This window comes from Passer domesticus, chromosome 2, assembly GCF_036417665.1.
Source record: "Passer domesticus isolate bPasDom1 chromosome 2, bPasDom1.hap1, whole genome shotgun sequence".
NCBI classification, from domain to species: Eukaryota; Metazoa; Chordata; class Aves; order Passeriformes; family Passeridae; genus Passer; species Passer domesticus.
Genome location: NC_087475.1, coordinates 27367924 through 27384590, shown reverse-complemented (window position 1 = coordinate 27384590; position 16667 = coordinate 27367924). Strand labels below are relative to the sequence as shown.

The following is a 16667-nucleotide window of genomic DNA, read 5'->3' as shown; positions in this document are numbered from 1 at the left end:
CTTGCATATCCAGAACACAGAACATGCTTTTGTACAAGTGTGAGTGAATTAGCAATGAGGAGTCGACCAGGTTAGGGCTGTGCAACTGAGAAGCTTGTGAGTGGTGCATTACTGGGGGCTGTCTGTACTGAAAGACAGCTACCCAGCCTTCATTCTGGGGGGCCATGGGTAGGACACTTCAGCTATTAATGTATTGTATCATTTCAGCTGCCAGTGTGTGCCCCTTAGTGTGGTGCTCAGTCTTCTTCTACTTGTAGAGCTGTGTGAACCTATCTAGATTGTACCTTCTCTGGTACAAAAATTATTCCTGTACTGATGCAGAATATTACTTCTTTTCTTCCTTTAAGGAGAATAAGTAATAATAGGCCTGTAGTTAAACTGTATTTAAAGTCTACACTATATGTAACCAAATAACGTGCCTTGTGGATGAAATTGTGGAGCACTGTTTTTCTCTGTTGCTCATCCTTATATTCTTTTGCATTGAAATTCCCATCACTGAAAACAGTACAATGGCTATTACTTTGCATCTGATGTTACAGCATCCAGAATTTTGCATGACACTTCACATTGCAGTGATAGTACTGCTCACTTGCCCAGAGAGCTTCGTGGTTTGTCTTTGCTGGAACTTTCAAGATAAAGTTGTGCAAATACATCAGCCTGGGAGGTTACCTGTTGGAAGCAAAACTTGTTGCTGGAGGGAGAGTTCTGGAAACTGGCCTTGTCTGTCTCTGTTTCCAGCTGCTGCTGCATTCCTCAGTAGGTTTTAACTTCTGAAACATGCAGCATTTTTTTCAGTTTTTGGGGGTAGTTGTATTGGGTGTTTTCTTCTTCTTTTTTTCTTCCCCGAAAAGATGTTGAAATGAGAGTGCAAAAGTGCAGCTTTCCCACCAATGTGTGCAGCAAACCCCAATTTGTTCCATTTTTTCCCTCCAATATCTGGTACTACTTGACCGCAGAGCTGCTGAACATGGAGAAGGATGGCTGTATCATATGTCCTGGTCTGTAATTAACACAACTTTATAAATAAGATAAATAAGCCTATGCCAATTTTTGCAAAAGCACCGAGGTCTTCATGAACGTTATTCTGAGAAATTATTTAACTGCTTCTGGGATCTGTCTGTGTGGGGTTTTTCTTACATTTCTGTTAGAGAATAAATTCTGGTTATGTGTTTTGGTGAATAAGTTGTCACAGAATTTTAAAGTGCTGACAGCTCCCATCTTGACAGCAGACTCCTACTTCATGAACCTTAAATTGCTGTGCTTGCATAATAAGAATCCTTTGAGTTAAGGTTTCTCAGTAATTTAACAGTATTTTTGACCCTTATTAAAGTTAGTATTTAAGAACAAAATGTGTTGTCAAGTTCAAGTATAAATTAAATGTTTCTGCTTAGTGACATTTCAATTCCCTAGTGTAAAGTATTGTGAAAAAAACCCTTTAAAAATGCTTCACTTTTATTTTCACTCCAACCTCTTTCCATTTAATTAAAATATTTGTCTTAATTTTCTTCTTCTCTAGAGTTTTGGAGTGCCAAGGGCTGCCCATTGTGAACGGGCAATGTGATCCCTATGCCACCGTTACCTTAGCAGGACCCTCCAGGCAAGTATTGCATGTTCAAGGGCTTCCATTTTATAAGGATGGTTTCTGTTTCCTTTGTCTATTAGAAATTCACTTTCTCCTGTGGACAGCTGGGAGTATTTAGACACTGCTAAAATGTGTTAAATGTTGGGGTGGGTGTGTGTATGAGCTACTGAATTATGCTAGAGTAAGTAATTTGAGACTTGTTTCAGTTTTGATTTATGTAAAGATCTGAATAATTTGAATATCTCAGAGTATATAATTTGTGGTTAGTCTTAATTTATGCGTCTTCTCACCTCACAGTTGGAGGCCAGTTTTTGAGCAAATTCATTGCCTGATTTTGGGCAGGGTGGAAGAGAAATGTGAATATATCAACATCTTGCCGAGTATGCATGTTTGCTTGTGAATATTTAGAGTGTCTTCACTTTCAAGGTGTGACAAATTAATATGTATGTCAAAAACCCTCAATGGCTCAGTCCTGTAATTTGATATATCATGAATAAAATTTGGAATGAGGTTTTAGTGATGAGATTCTGCATTGATACTCTTCAGTTTAAATTTGCGATTCAATTTCCCCATCTGTTATAAAAATTTCCTGTGCTGTTGGATGTCACTGTTTTTTTTTTTTTTCTGCTTATCTAGTAATCTTTTATGTCTGTGTCATTTTGGAAACAAAATTGCTCTGCTGTAACCTCAAAGAATTAGATTTGGTAGCATGGGTTATTAATGATGTTTTACAACAATTTATTGAAATTACTATAAATAAGAAGCATTCTTGACAAATATTTACCTTGCATGCAGAGGACTCTTTGAGCCTGTCTGTATTCTGCATCTTTGTCTAGGTGTGTTGTGCCTTATCTCAATTAATGGACTTGTATATATGACTTGTACGCTTCATTTTAAGCCTGTGGCTTGTTTCAAATGACTGGCTGGTGACTGTTATTGAAACTGTAAGGAGACTGATTGACTAACTCTTTAATGTCTGAATTTACCTTTGTCTGCTTCCCCCAGTCTGAATAATGTATGACTTTTGATAATGTACTTCCTTCAGAATAAGGAGCATAGCCTTATCCTATTGCTATCTGGGTTTTGGTAGGGGGAGAAGGCTTGCTTCCTATCTCCAGCAAGCAGCATGCAGCTTATTCCCATTCACTGCTTTGTAATTGCTCAGTAATTGTGCTGCCTTAATCGCCTCCCGTTCTACATCCTGCTTCCCAGTCCCCTCCCAGCTGGGTTTATCAGTAAAGAGGCTGATTGGCAAGTGTGACTGATGAGATGGGGTTGGCAATCTGTCCTGGGTCCTGGAGGAGATTAGTGTCTCTTATCTCTCAGCTTCTCCTAGGAATAGTGGGATATTCTTAATCTGTACATCATTCTCCTCTCTGGATTTTCCAGTGCCTCTCATTTTAGAGTAGGAAAGCTGCTTTATTCAGCCACAATTATGCAACGACAAGCATGAAAATTTCAACAAACATGCTGCTGTTTATTATGTGATTTGTACTTAGAGTCATCAGACTTCCTGACAGAAACTCTTTTTGTGCCTCTATTATAGATGGAAAAATATTGTATGCTGGTGGACAGGCCCATTCAACTCACATGGGAAGTCTGGAGCAGCACTGGGAATTAGATTCAGCTTCCCTTGACCTCTGTGAAATACACAGGGTCCAGTGAATATAAGCAGTTACAAGCTGTCTAAGCAGCTTTAGTGCATGAGAAATGAACGATAGATTCTGGGATGAAATGATTAGTAGGTCAGTTTTCCACATGGCTGATGTGCCTCTCCATCTGCATCTGTTTTATCTATGCCTGCAGAGCTGTAGGGTGAGATTGGTGACACAGGACAGCACACAGCTTTTCTCTTGTAGGTAGTGAGAACAAATCAGGCATAGGTTCATAGCGTTTGGAAGCCATCACACAGCTGTTGGCTGGCCTGTGAGAAATGCATTGGCTGGCTTGAGCCCAGCAGTCAATGTCTGTTTTCTCCAAGGCAGGCACAGGCGGATGGCACGGCCCGTAGGGGATGAATGGGCCATGCAGAGCTTGGTCAGGCCTGCTCAGTGGTTGGGAGGAGGTCTGCCACGTCTTACACCTACAGGACAATAAAATAGAGACTTCTGCTCAGCCCTGGTCATAATCATTCACCACTGTATTAACTAAGTGCTGCTGGTGCTGCAGGGAAAGGGATGCTCATACAGCAATAAAAATATTCTTACTGAAGAAACCATTCTGAGTTTTTTGATTGTCACTGAAAAGCAGTGATTGATTTTTTAGACCAGAATTATAAAATATCACTCACAGAAATAGCTGTGCTAGTCTTTGTCTCCTGTGTTTTTAGAGTATAAGGAATTTTTGAGTCACATCAAGACTGAGACATCCTCCAAACGTTGCTGCTCAGACCCCCATTCTTGCCCATTTGTACAGATAAAAGATTCTATGTCAAGCAAGTGATAGAGTAAGGGTTCAAGGAGTAGTGTTTAAAATAGGATAACAAAATGTAATTACCACCACTTTAGAGAAATAGGAATGCATTGAATCTCTCTCTTCAGTGTGTGCAAGTGTCTGTGCCTTGCTGTGCTGGAGCCACATGGCATTCCAGTTTTATGAGATAAATCAAGTGGCTGGCTATTTCCTCTTCAGTGGCTCTGTTCTAGGATCACACTTCTACTAATGTTGTTTCTTACCCTTTTTTTTCTGTTTTTGTTTCCTTAATTCAGATCAGAAGCCAAAAAGACTAAAGTTAAAAAGAAGACCAACAATCCACATTTTGATGAAGTGTTTTATTTTGAGGTTGGTATTTCAAAGGAGCGGGTGATAAGCTGAAATACTATACTGTGGATAGTTGGCACGGCATCCTGCTGCATGTTGTGCCAGCTGTCATCTTTGAAGACTGTTTCAAAGCATGGTGTGGGGGAAAGAAGTACCCGGGCTCAGACTGGCTGTCTGCTGAAGGAGCAGTATCCTGCTTTCACCTCTGCTGCTCTGTAGGAAAAGCTTCAAGTTGGGCACTTCTGAGCAACAGGCTTTACATTTAATCACAACTCACCCCACGAGAGTTTTGAAAAAAAGCACATTTAAAAATTAGCTCAAAAAACCTGAACAAACCACACACTCAAAGAAATGACATTTTTTTCTTAGTCCGTGTTTTTATAGCTGCTCCACCCTGTCTTTCCCTGTCACTGGGAGGAAGGTTATCTACTTAGGAATACTGAAAACTGTAGAGGAAAAATACACTTAAACTGGTTGTTCTGGCTGTCTACCAGTCTGCTGCAATACTAGTGCCTTTTCTCCAAGTGGGTAAAACCTCTATAGCTTTATTTAATACAGAGCATTTTCAACAAGTCCAGTTAAGATAAAGTATAACTTCTATGAAAGTCCTCATTTTGGTTCTTTCTGGCAAGAGTAACTCTAATTGTGGTGTGTCCATACCTATATGTGCATGTGTTTATAATTTAGATTTCTCTTGAAACTTTTCATTTTGTCTTCTAAAGTATGTGTATCATTCTCTTTTTCTCTTGGCTATCATAGTCCTGGTCTATGCTTGACTGTTCTATTTCAGTAGACACCTCAAGAAAGTATCTGTAATTATGAAGTTGATGGAAAAAAAAGCTAGAGTAGCACAGTGCAGCTGGCGTGGATTGAAAAGCCCTTTCTGCTCATATGGCTTGCATCTTTCAGGTCACATTTGCATTAGAAATTGTTGCTGGCATAGGGATGGCACCTAGGGATGGGGTTTCTCATATCAGTTCTGGGCCACAGCCACATCAGGAAGGGAAGCTGGGGAGAGAGGAGCCAGACAAGTGCTGTTTCACTGTGCAGATCTGAAGTGTACATGTCATTGTTGGCATTGCTGTCTTCCCTCTCCTGCAAACCACCATCTTTGCCTAGAAGCCAGTAGTTGTACTGACCAATCTAAAGTCTGTCATACCAGCAGAAATGTGCTCTTGTTGATGTAATGTGTAAAGGAACAGATTTAGCAAGTTCCTGATTGGTAGGAGGACTTTCTGTAGTGTCTGAGGGGCTGGAAGCCATGAGGGTAGGCCAGGACAGCTCTCTAAGGTGGCCTTTGCTAACCCAGCACATCTCGTCCTAGGATACAGCTGCCCTGCTCGCAGCGAGCTTGTGTGCCTGGTTCCTGGCTCCATGAGGCTCTGTGGAGTTGCTGCCTTGGCACAGTTAGAGGGGCAGAGGTTCTGTGAGACAAGTGTTGAAACTGCACTGAGGTGTCTGTGTGTTTACCCAGGATTTCAGTCCCTCACCTGGCCCAAAACTGTGGTCTTTGGCAGTGATATGAGAGTGATGCTATATGTAAGTAAACTAAGATGGGCTTCCTTATTTTAACATAGGCAGTTCTGGAGGAGCCTGTCAGTGAGAACTTTTGAATGAGAATGTAGTCCAGGAATTCACACTGTAAGCCACAAAAACTTTACCTGATTCCTCATCCTTCTGTGTGCTGCAGAAACAGTGAATGTTTGGTATTTAAACACTGAACTTGGCAGGTGGTGCCATGCTGGGAGAGGAAGGAGAGAAACAAAGCATATTCCAGCTGGAGTTGAGAGAGAGGGGGCTGGGGGCTTGCTCAGCTTGCCTTTGTGTGAGAGCTGTGTTGTGTGCAAGTACCAGCAAAAGTAAAACCTGAACTCAAGCCCATGCCCCAGTTGTTCTGCTAACTCAGAGCAAAATGAATTCTGTGCTGGTAAGAGCAGAGCTTGGGAAATGACTGAATCAGCCGGAGTTCTGAAATATAAACATCCCTCTGCAGACAGAGCCATCATGGATTTATGTCATTTTGAGAGTGGTTAGTACAAATCAGGCTAAACGTCTTCAAGGAACAAGGTTCAGTAGAACTGCTTTGACTGGGAAATACATTCACTAATGAGACATGGGCAGACCTGTGGCTGGTGCATGCAAAGGAAGTGCTCCAATTCCTGTGGAGCTGAGAGATTCATGCTGTTGACAGCGGTGTCACTTTCTGCTTCTGAACAGCTTCATCAGCTTTTCTGCAGCCTGCTAGCACAGTGGTTGTCCAAGCCTCCAAGGAAGAAGCTGATCTGTAAAAGACAGTGAATGGGTGCTTTCCTCTCTACAACCAAAAAGTTACACAGATTTAATTTTCTAAATGAAAGATAGCTTATTGTTGGTTTGGGAAATAGAAAGGCTTATTTGAGGGGTGTGGTGAGTGAAACTTGCACCTGATAGTTAGGAGCCCTTTTCACCACTGCTTCAGCTGCAGCATGGTGTGGAGCTGAGTGCAGCTACAGGAAGATGGTCCTCTTACAGGAATTCAAGAAGGAAGTGCTGGGGACCTGTTTGTAAACTTGCATGTGCTGAAAAAAACCTGAGCAGCTGATAAATGGCCTTTTCCCAGATGAAAAGATCAGCACAGCAGAGTTATGCCCCCTTCATTGTGCAGTGTTAGGGGTCAGCTACTTTAGCACTGTGGACTGGGAGGTTCCTCATCTCCAGTTCCATACAGCTATAGCTTTTGGAATACCACTCTTGAGCAGTATTGATGTGCACACTAAGTAGTCATGTGGGTGAACAGAGAGATGTCAAACATGCAGATTCCAGCAGAACTTCTGAGAAAGTGTTTACTTAGAAGGGACATGCCATAAGTTACACCTGTGCTACAGCTTTTTGTGACAACTCCTGTGTTACAGACAGAAGGAGACTTAAAAGTTTGTTCCATTATTAAAAATTGCACTGTAGTAGAAACTGCCATTTGCAGGCCTGTAGGATGCTGTGCAGAAACAGTGGAGTGTTTGCAAGGCTGGGGTGAGGAAACTTCTGTTTAACTGCTGAAGTTGTAGACTGTATTTAAATCCACTGTGCTTTTGGGCTTACCAGGTACATTTGATTCCCTTAGTCTGGGGCATTTGGTCTCCGGTGCTGCTGGTAGTATCTTCTAGTTCTTGTGCATCACTTTGAAAATGTTGCCTGCCTCACACATACACATATAAAAAGGCTCTGAGTGTCCTCTGCCAAAGATTGTTTTCCGGTTCCTCTCCACTTGGGCAGCTGTATCATTGCCTCCCTCAGTTGCCATTTGAGTCTCATGTACAGTAAAACACCAAATAGTCAAGTTTACAATAAAAGCCAGTTTTGTGGGTGGGGAGTATTAAGCCACAAGCATGTTCAAACATACAATAAAGTTCAGCTTCTGTGTGCAACCAAGAGCTGAACCCACACATCATCATACACCCTTGCATTTGATCAGTTCCTGCTGTGGTTTCAGCTGGGTGGGGTAGCCTTTTTCTTAAGTTTCTGACGCACTATGCAAAAATACAACCACCAAAGTGTTCTTACAGTCATGGTAGAAAATAAATTTTAAGACATGTTTGTACAAAAACGTTCTATGCTAACGCTCTATAGTTTTTTCCTTTTTTCTTTGCCTGTGCTTTCCAGTTAATCAGTCTTGCAAGGATGGTTGGTGAACTGTGCAGCTGCTTCTATATTCTGATATGCATAGCACAGGCTAGGGTCTCTTGGTCTGCTTGGTATTTGTTGTATGGGCAAGTTAAATTCACTTCCAGGATATCAAGACAGGAAGAACTTCCTAATTTTAATTGGATACACTGCAAAATGTTTTTAAGGGTGGTTGTGGTTCCTCCCCCGTGCTCTGCAAAGTGCCTCAGGGCATCTGTTGTACAGCTGTATTTAAAACAAATATTAATTGCCTTTTTCTTTCCCTGAATGGATTATGAAAGTGGTACTCCTTTCAGTGGTATCTTTCTGTTGTCAATGTAAACTTAAAAGTGCTGTAGTAATGTTAAAGATGGTCTTTCTCTGTAAAAAAAAGTATGGACTATCTGCTTACTTTGGAAATGATTGTGTAACCACCACTTTATAGTCAGTAATCTGTTTAGTCAACATGTTTATTTACTTGCATTAATGTTGTCCGTATCAGGACTGAAGTCACTGCTGGTAGCAAAATACTGTGCTTTTCCAAAGCTTTGTGAAAGTTGCATCAGAATGTGTTTGTATCAGATCAAGCTGCTAAAAGTTTCCTCCTTTTTATTAGGTTACAAGACCCAGTAGCTACAACAAGAAATCCCATTTTGACATTGAAGATGTAGATGAAGTGGACAAAATGGAGATTAGGTAATAAAAAATACATAATTAGCACAATATTGTGTCTTCCAGAGTTGTGTAACTTTGTTGTAGACTGTTTACAAAGTGGCAAGCATGGTTTTTCTGTTGATATATCAAGATGAGTTTTTGTCAGTGTATCTGTATGTTTATTTACCTCTACTGTCCTGTAGATTCTATCTTGAATATGTGTGCAGGAACTGATATGCAGTTGTCATTAAGCACAGCCTGTTGTGTCTGGGCTCTCCTTTCCTCCTGCCCTCAGTTTCCCAGGACAGCCCAGAGGCTCTGTGATACTCTAAGTTACAGAGTATATTTTCTTTTGTCAATCAATTTTAGCAACCTCTTCCCTGAAGGGACACTCTTGAACTCAAAAGAGTTTTTCTTGGCCAGAGACAGTTTCTCATCTCTTTTGCCTTCCAACTTTAACCCTTTATTGCAATATTTGATGTGATAAAAGTGAAATCGGTTGCACAGGAAAAAAGCAGTTCTGATTTCAAAGCCAAACAATCCCACCCTGTGCCACCCTCTCAGTACTATTCTAAAACCTGCTGAGGCCAGTCAACACTGTCTGTGGGGACAGCTGAGTATAAAGAGGGGTGAGAAAACAATAGAAGGGGCAAAACTTGAAAGTGTCACATGCATCTTACCATCAGATACTATTGGAACGTGGAGGCTTGTGCCATCTGGTGATCTGTATGCACAGTAAATGAATACTGCTATTTCTGCATCAGGTGGTGAGAAATTCCCTCTCCTTTATGTTAGTATTTGCAGAAAGAATAGTAACACTGCCTCCCTCCCTATATATTCTCACTAGAGAGGCAGTGAGGTGTCTCCCAGAAAGGTCCATAGTTCCTTCAGAATCACAGCTGGCTATAAGGAAGGGAGGGGAGACCAGGAAAGGGGAACAATACTTGCTCCCAGCAAGCAAAACACATCTGTGTTCATGAATGGATGGAGGGCTGTTCTGATGTGACAGCTGCTGGTTCATGTAGCCTGTCAATGCAGTGTCACAGCACTAGAGGAGCATTAATAGATTTGTGTTTGCCATGGCTCTGAGGCAGGAAAGGGAAGCTATTCATATGTGAGAGAACATTTGCGTCAGGCAGTGCAAGGGTAGCTGGTTTAGGGGCAACCCACAGCTGGCTCATGGGAGCAAAAGCAAAGGCCCAGGTGCAGAGCTGAGCTGCTTTGGTGGTGTTAGTGTTGCAGCACAGCAGGTGACCTAGCATAGACTGTATTTCTGCAAAGCTTTGCACTGTGTAGGCTGATATGAAGTAACATGCCCCATATTCCGTGGGATGTGTGTGATGAGCTGGGCAACTACACCATGTCTCAGAAAGTCCAGTCTAGTCTTTATAACCATGATGCCCAGCCATGCACTGATTTTAAATCAAAGCTAGGATTCTCTGACAGATTTTTTGATAGTTTTGAAGGAGATGCTAGACATTGGTGTACAGCGGTTGCATATTGCTTAATTGCTTATTTCAATTATTCTTATTTTATACTGCTGGTACAGTTGTTTTCTTGCTAAGTATATTTTCTGGACAAATGACTCGTCTGCAACAATAAAGTATATGGAACTGAGCTTCAGAAAAGTCTGTCGTTCCTGAAAACCGATGTAGCACAGTGTGGTACAGATGAGTAATTTAAGAGGAAGCTTGCAAAATAGTTGGGAAAAGATTAAGCACTTAAATAACAGGCAAAAGCAGATAAAGTGTCAGTCTTGGTTGGGCAAATTTTCCTTAGAGCTTTTGTCCCCTGTGGGACAGTGTCTTTTTGTTTTCATCTTGGGTTCCCCTTCCACCCCCACTTACTTCCTCCACTCTGTTTAATGAGAGTTAGATTGCCCCTGGGCCCTCTGGACAGATCATACAATTTATGGGTTTGGGGATTTGTTTTCTTTTTCTCTCCTGAGAAAGATACAATTCCACAGGGTAAAGAGGAAACTTAGTCTCTCATGGTTTCTCTCTAAAGCTATGAAAAGTTTTCTCTTTTTGAGTGGGTGTAGGAAGTTGTAGGCAGGGCATATCAACACTTGGGGACCAGATGTTCTGGTGAATTCATTGTTTCTCCTCCCCCTCTCTCCTGTTTGTTTCTTTCTGTGACTACAATCTGACCAGTTTCAGAATAACACTTGTCATAATTTTGCCTTCTAAAAATCTTGGGAAAGAGTGATCTTTTAGACTCTGAGATCTGTGTATTAACATTTTTAATAAGTTCTGTTTATTCTTTGTACTCCAAGAGCTCAAGCCAATAACTTCAGAATTTGCATGCCTGCTTTGCTTACCGTGTAGTGTGAGATCTACTTTGAATCTTTAGTTCCTCTTGTACAGATCCTTTGCACTGTTTTTTTTTTTCTGTAACTTTGGGAAAATCCTTTAGCTGTCTCTGTTTGAAAGTGATATTGCTAGTTGGCATCTTAAATGAGTTTGGATAGACTAGAAACCAGTAGCCTGTAAATACTTGGTAAATTGTATGTTTGACTGTGTAAATAGGCTTAAAGATTCCTCTCCTCCTGAAGCTGCTTTTTAGCTGTCTGAACTGGTTTGCAAGATAGTAACCCATCAAATATGGAGAAAGGAGAGAGAAGGTCGAATTTTCAAAGAAGTTTTTTTCCTTTTGGAGAGTTCTTGCCCAGCAGAAATACTGTCCAAATTATCAGAATCTAAAGAACTTTACTTAGCAGGTGTGCAGTGTGAGCTGATGGTGTGTCTAGTGTATGACAGCTGATGCAGGAAACACTGTTGAGAGATACAAGGCTCAGAGGATTTAAAAGTAACACATTCTGTGCTTGCATAAGATAGGATAAACCTTTAACAGAACTGTCAACATCTGTTCCTTGGCCAGTCTGCTGTGACTTGCTTGGCACCAGGAGGGTTGTGTATATACGTCCACAACTGGATGACTTTGCACCTTATCCAAGTTGCTCTTCTAAAAATTGTCATTAGTTGAAAATCTGAATTTCTCCATGTACTGTCTTTCCACCCAAAAGTTTAAGGCACATTCAAGCTGTCACTTAGCTGCAAAATAGTCAGCTGATCTTGTTTCTAAATAAAAATAGCTGTTAGAGAAAACATTGGAATGCATACAGAAACAAATGCCCTGGAGTTTGAAACCCTTGCCTCAAGGTGCGTATGGTAGAGTTTACCTACGTGCTGGGTTGGACACCAGTACTTCTGCTTTGAATCTCAGGGCAGTTGTTTTCCATCCAGATGTTGAAAAACATATGAAAGGCATGAAAGGATCATCTACAGATAGATACCAGAACTTCCCAAATGTGAGGGACTGAGTGCCAAAATTTGTGTAAGCTTCAGCCAGTACACAGATTCTACCAAATGGTAGAACTATCCTTCAGCTTTGAATAACTCTACAGGACTAGTTTAGCTGCCATAAGTATGTATGCTTAACACAGGAGTCTTCCTGAGAGCTAGAAACTGGGAAAAATTGTGTAGAACTAATTCTGTAAAGCTGCCATTTAGCTGTTAGTAATCCCTAATTAGACAGGGACTGACAATATGTAGTTCTTAAATAACTTTGTGCATTTTCCCCTGGTGTCCATTTTACCTGTATTTTTCCATTATCTGGGATAGCCAGACAGCCAACTGAATCTTTATCAATATGGACAGTGGAAACAGTACAGATGAGAAAAGTTAATCTGAGTGATATTTTTCACTGATGTTTTATAGAGATGAATTATAAGGCTTCAGAAGTCTAAGGTTATCTCTTTACTATTTGGAAATTATTGCTGTACAGTTTCAAGTCTTTCTAACTCATAGACTTCAGGGGAAAAATGTTGGGTTTTTTATTATTATTATTAATTTCTTAATAGTATTTTAAATTATTTGTTTTTATTACAGGGTTGATCTTTGGAATGCCAGTAACTTGAAGTTTGGTGATGAGTTTCTGGGAGAATTGAGACTCCCTTTGAAATTTCTCCGACAGTCCAGCTCTTACGAAGCATGGTATTTGACATTTTTCTTTTGGAGAATAAGTAGAAACATATGTCTACTCTGAAGACTTCAGAGTAATTATTTCTGTGTGATAAAGTTTAAATGGAGTTAATTTGTATCTTTTTTGTAAGCAAGCCAAAGTAATCTTAGCAAGTGTAAGAACAAGAAGTTTTGATAATGTGATTAGAGGTTTCAGTCTGCCTCTCTGTAGCATGTGGGAGTTCTAGTATGTTGTTTTTATATTATTTACTGCAGTTCATCAGCAATGCTATGGTTTTAGTGTGTGGGTTTTTAATCATATCTACATAAATCTTTATGTTCAGAACTTCCCATGTTGCAGTTGGTGCAAAACAGACTGGCAAACTTAATTAAGTCATCTGATTAAGAACTCTCAAAAGTTTGATACATATATAAATACTCTGTGTAACTGTAGAGTTTCTCTATGCTCCTATATAGCCTGAGAAAATCTGGTGGTTCAGCACTAAGTTTCTGTCCTATTTTTTGCATATCAGGTATTTTCTGCAGCCCAGAGATAATGGTAACAAGTCATTGAAACCAGATGACCTTGGTTCCTTAAGGTTAAATGTAGTTTACACTGAGGACCATGTTTTCTCCTCAGACTATTACAGTCCGCTGCGAGATGTCCTGCTGAAATCTGCAGATGTTGAGGTAATTTGTTTGTGGTGTTTGTTGTTTACTTGCAGATCATCTTCACAGGGGTCTCTGAAGATTTGTCACTATCTTGCTGGCACCGTTGTTGTTTAATTACCAGAGAGGTCAACTCTTCCTTTTCAAACCTCAGAGCCTTGTTAAGCTCTGCATATCCCTTGTGCTTGTTTTCAGTCCTTGCAGAGATCTTTATCTGCATTTTGTGGGTGAAAGCAGACCCAGGAGCACAGTGGTTCTAGCAGCAGCACATTCTCTGTGATTTTTTTAATTTCAATTGTTTACCTTTGCTGGACAGGAGCAGGTTTGTTTGCATAATAGAGAAAAACCCAAACCAAGAACTCATCCTGAAACATCAGAGATTTGGACCATGTGTGTCCTTATGTAGACTTTTTACAGTTGTAATGGTGCTTTTGTTTTTTCAGTAAAAGAACTGGGTTCTGTACTCACTGGGACTTGAAATTGCAAAGGGTTAGATAGAGTTCTTTCTCTTCACTTGCTTCCCAGGCAAGTGACATTTACTGAAAAGACATTAAAAATATGGGAGGTAAGAAGAGACTGTACTGTAGTAGTTTTTAAATTGCTGCCCTCTTGTGACCAGAACTTACAGCCCACAAAAACTGGGATGTGACATCCACTCACGTTATATTCAGACGTTTGGGTAACTGGCCATTGCAACTGTTGTGGGGGGTTCTGCATTAAGAAGCTAATGGGAATAGAAAGAAAAAATGATTGTTCTGGAAGGATTTATCAAAATTTTTATCTTCCACTGTTCAGCCTGTTTCAGCATCAGCTGCACATATTTTGGGTGAAGTTTGCAGAGAAAAACAGGAAGCGGCCATACCTCTTGTCAGGCTTTTCTTACACTATGGCAGAATTGTGCCTTTCATAAGTGCCATTGCGAATGCTGAAGTGAAGAGAACTCAGTAAGTACCAAAACCAAACTGCTATCAAAAATACCTCAACTGCATTGGCTACTGCTAGAATCCTCCACTCAGTTTCTAGAAATATGCAATTTCAGAAGGAAATGCTGGGGTCATTCCTGTTCTTCCTAGCTGTGTGGCAGAGTTCTTTCTAAATTCTTTCACTGCCCTCAAGATCTGCTTAATTTGACCTTTAGGAGGAGTTCCCATCATTTTTTGTGAAAATTATTTGCACAACTATTCTAATGTGTGAGAGCAGGGATTTTTACTCAGTATTAAGTATATATGATAACTGAAATGCAACATTACCTTCAGCTGTTCATATGAAATAATTTCAACTTTATTGTGTGCTAATAAATCATTTAGTGCTGAGTGTTTGTTGAATTTGTTCAAAACAACAAGCAAGATTCTTCCTAATCATAAATATTTAAGGCAAGCTGTGTGTCTGGTTGTCCCAGTTAGAGTTTGAAGGATTAAGGATGGGATTGAATTTGGCATGGGAGGGCAGAAAATGAAGTTGGTTTTTTTTGGCTGCTTCTTTTGAATTCCTTGTTTGACTTACTGGTGGGCTGATAGCTCAATAGTGTAGTGTTCATACCAAGCAGATCCTAAAGAATATTTGCTACCACAATCCTTGCGCCTGTGTAGTCATGCTCTTGACTAACAGTAGAAAAGACAATTGGGAGTCCAGGGGAATGACAGATACTGACTGTAAACTTCCTTAGTACAAAATAGTTTTTGTGTGGGTTGGCTCTTTTCAGAGTGTCTGAGGGATCCGGTGTTTTCTTTCCTGTTGGTAGGTGCATTTTTTCTGAACTGTAGGTTGGTTGAAACAGCGTGGTTGCTTTAGCATGAGGAAACTTGCTGATCCTTAGCCAGTTATGTTCCTTTGGTAAAAAAACCAGCAAAGGTACATATTGTAGATGAGATCATTGGTTATGTACCTTTTTCATAAAGTAAATTGCTGAGCAGGGAGGTACAGGTATGTGATAGAGCAGCTGGCTGAAGCTTTATCAGTCACAGAGGCTGTATGTCTAATACAAAGGTAAGCTCTGTGTGAGAGATTTTTAAGAAGACCAGAGAGTCTGCAAGATGCCACCTTGCCACACAGTTGTCAGGGCTGAGCTGGGGTTTGCACCATGTTGCCACACAACAGTGCCCTGAGTCCCTTAGAAAATGCAGCTGTGCCATTGGAGCCTGTGTTTTCTTCTTCCTCCCAGCTCACAAGTACTTATTTTGTAGGTGCAAGTAGTAGATCGTGTGCAATGTTCAGTAGCTTGTGAAAACAGATGTTTCCCACATTTGTGCTGTAGACCTCTTGGATTTGAGCCTGTGTATCACTGTGTTATTTGGACAGTGCACTGAGCACACGGTGCTAATGCAATGAAGATCTGTAGTCCCTCTGGATTTTCCAAGGCTGCTGCTTTTCTGTTAGTCCCTGGAAGTGCACTAAATGCTGCATGACTACATTTAATGGCAGGCTGGTGTCAAAGGAAGGTTTTGCTTGTGTATTCAAACCTAGGATTCTGTCAGCTTTCGCTGCTGCTTTTATTCCATGTATTAACAGTTCATTACAAAGAAACTAAATTACAGAAAACTCTTCACTTCCAGAGATCCAAACACCATTTTCAGAGGAAACTCATTAACTTCCAAGTGCATTGATGAGACAATGAAACTGGCAGGGATGCATTATCTGCAAGTTACACTAAAGCCAATTATAGATGAGGTAAGAACAGTTCAGACTGCTTATTTGGTAAAATGTCATTGTAAAGGCCTTCAGGGAACAAATACTGTTTATTACTTCTCATTTTAACAACACTTTGTAAGAATAATGCATAATGGCTATTAATAGCTTGTTTCTGCATTAAAATCCTGTGTTAGGTTAGCCACAGCTGAGTTGCCCAATTCAGAAACAGTTGAATTGCATTAAAGGAAAAGTAAAATTTCTATTTATTAAACCATGCTACCCTCTTTTATAAAAACTAGCATATATTGTTTCTGAGAAATTAATAAATAGTATACACAACAGAAAGCTGTTGTGCATCTATAAGTAATGTGTTTCATCCAGTGGATATAAAGGGATGCAGTTATTATTAGATAACTGTGCATGTGAGGCACATGTTGGAACAATGGTTTATTATCTGTCCAGTCCAGAATGGTGGGTGTGGGTATTTTAGTGCTGCAATTGGGCAATACTTTCAGACCACAGACTTCCTTTAAATGATTTGACAATTTCTTCAGCTGTTCTTGTCTTAATGTTTCATCAGAAAATGTCAAGTTTTAAAGAATATGGATATATGTTTAAAGTTGATGGTTTTGGAAAAATAGGACTTTTCTTGAACAGCCTTGCTTGAGAGAGTCTAAAGAGCAGTTCTGCATTTCAGTTGAAGGAAAGGGTAGAATGAATTAATGCTGATTTTGGAAAAAATAAAGATCACATATAATTTACCTTTGCTGTTAAAA

At 40.3% G+C, this 16667-nt stretch overlaps 1 protein-coding gene across 3 annotated transcripts in view; it reads left to right on the top strand.

Moving 5' to 3' along the window:
* Positions 1 to 16667, top strand: part of RASA3 (RAS p21 protein activator 3) — a 133731-nt gene that overhangs the window by 98686 nt on the left and 18378 nt on the right. For all 3 annotated transcript variants that reach the window (XM_064407899.1, XM_064407898.1, XM_064407900.1), the window contains 7 exons: positions 1517 to 1597; positions 4291 to 4363; positions 8595 to 8674; positions 12523 to 12627; positions 13128 to 13284; positions 14059 to 14207; positions 15816 to 15930. In XM_064407899.1, the coding sequence (XP_064263969.1) occupies positions 1517 to 1597; positions 4291 to 4363; positions 8595 to 8674; positions 12523 to 12627; positions 13128 to 13284; positions 14059 to 14207; positions 15816 to 15930 (760 nt within the window). The remainder of the gene's footprint in view (positions 1 to 1516; positions 1598 to 4290; positions 4364 to 8594; positions 8675 to 12522; positions 12628 to 13127; positions 13285 to 14058; positions 14208 to 15815; positions 15931 to 16667) is intronic.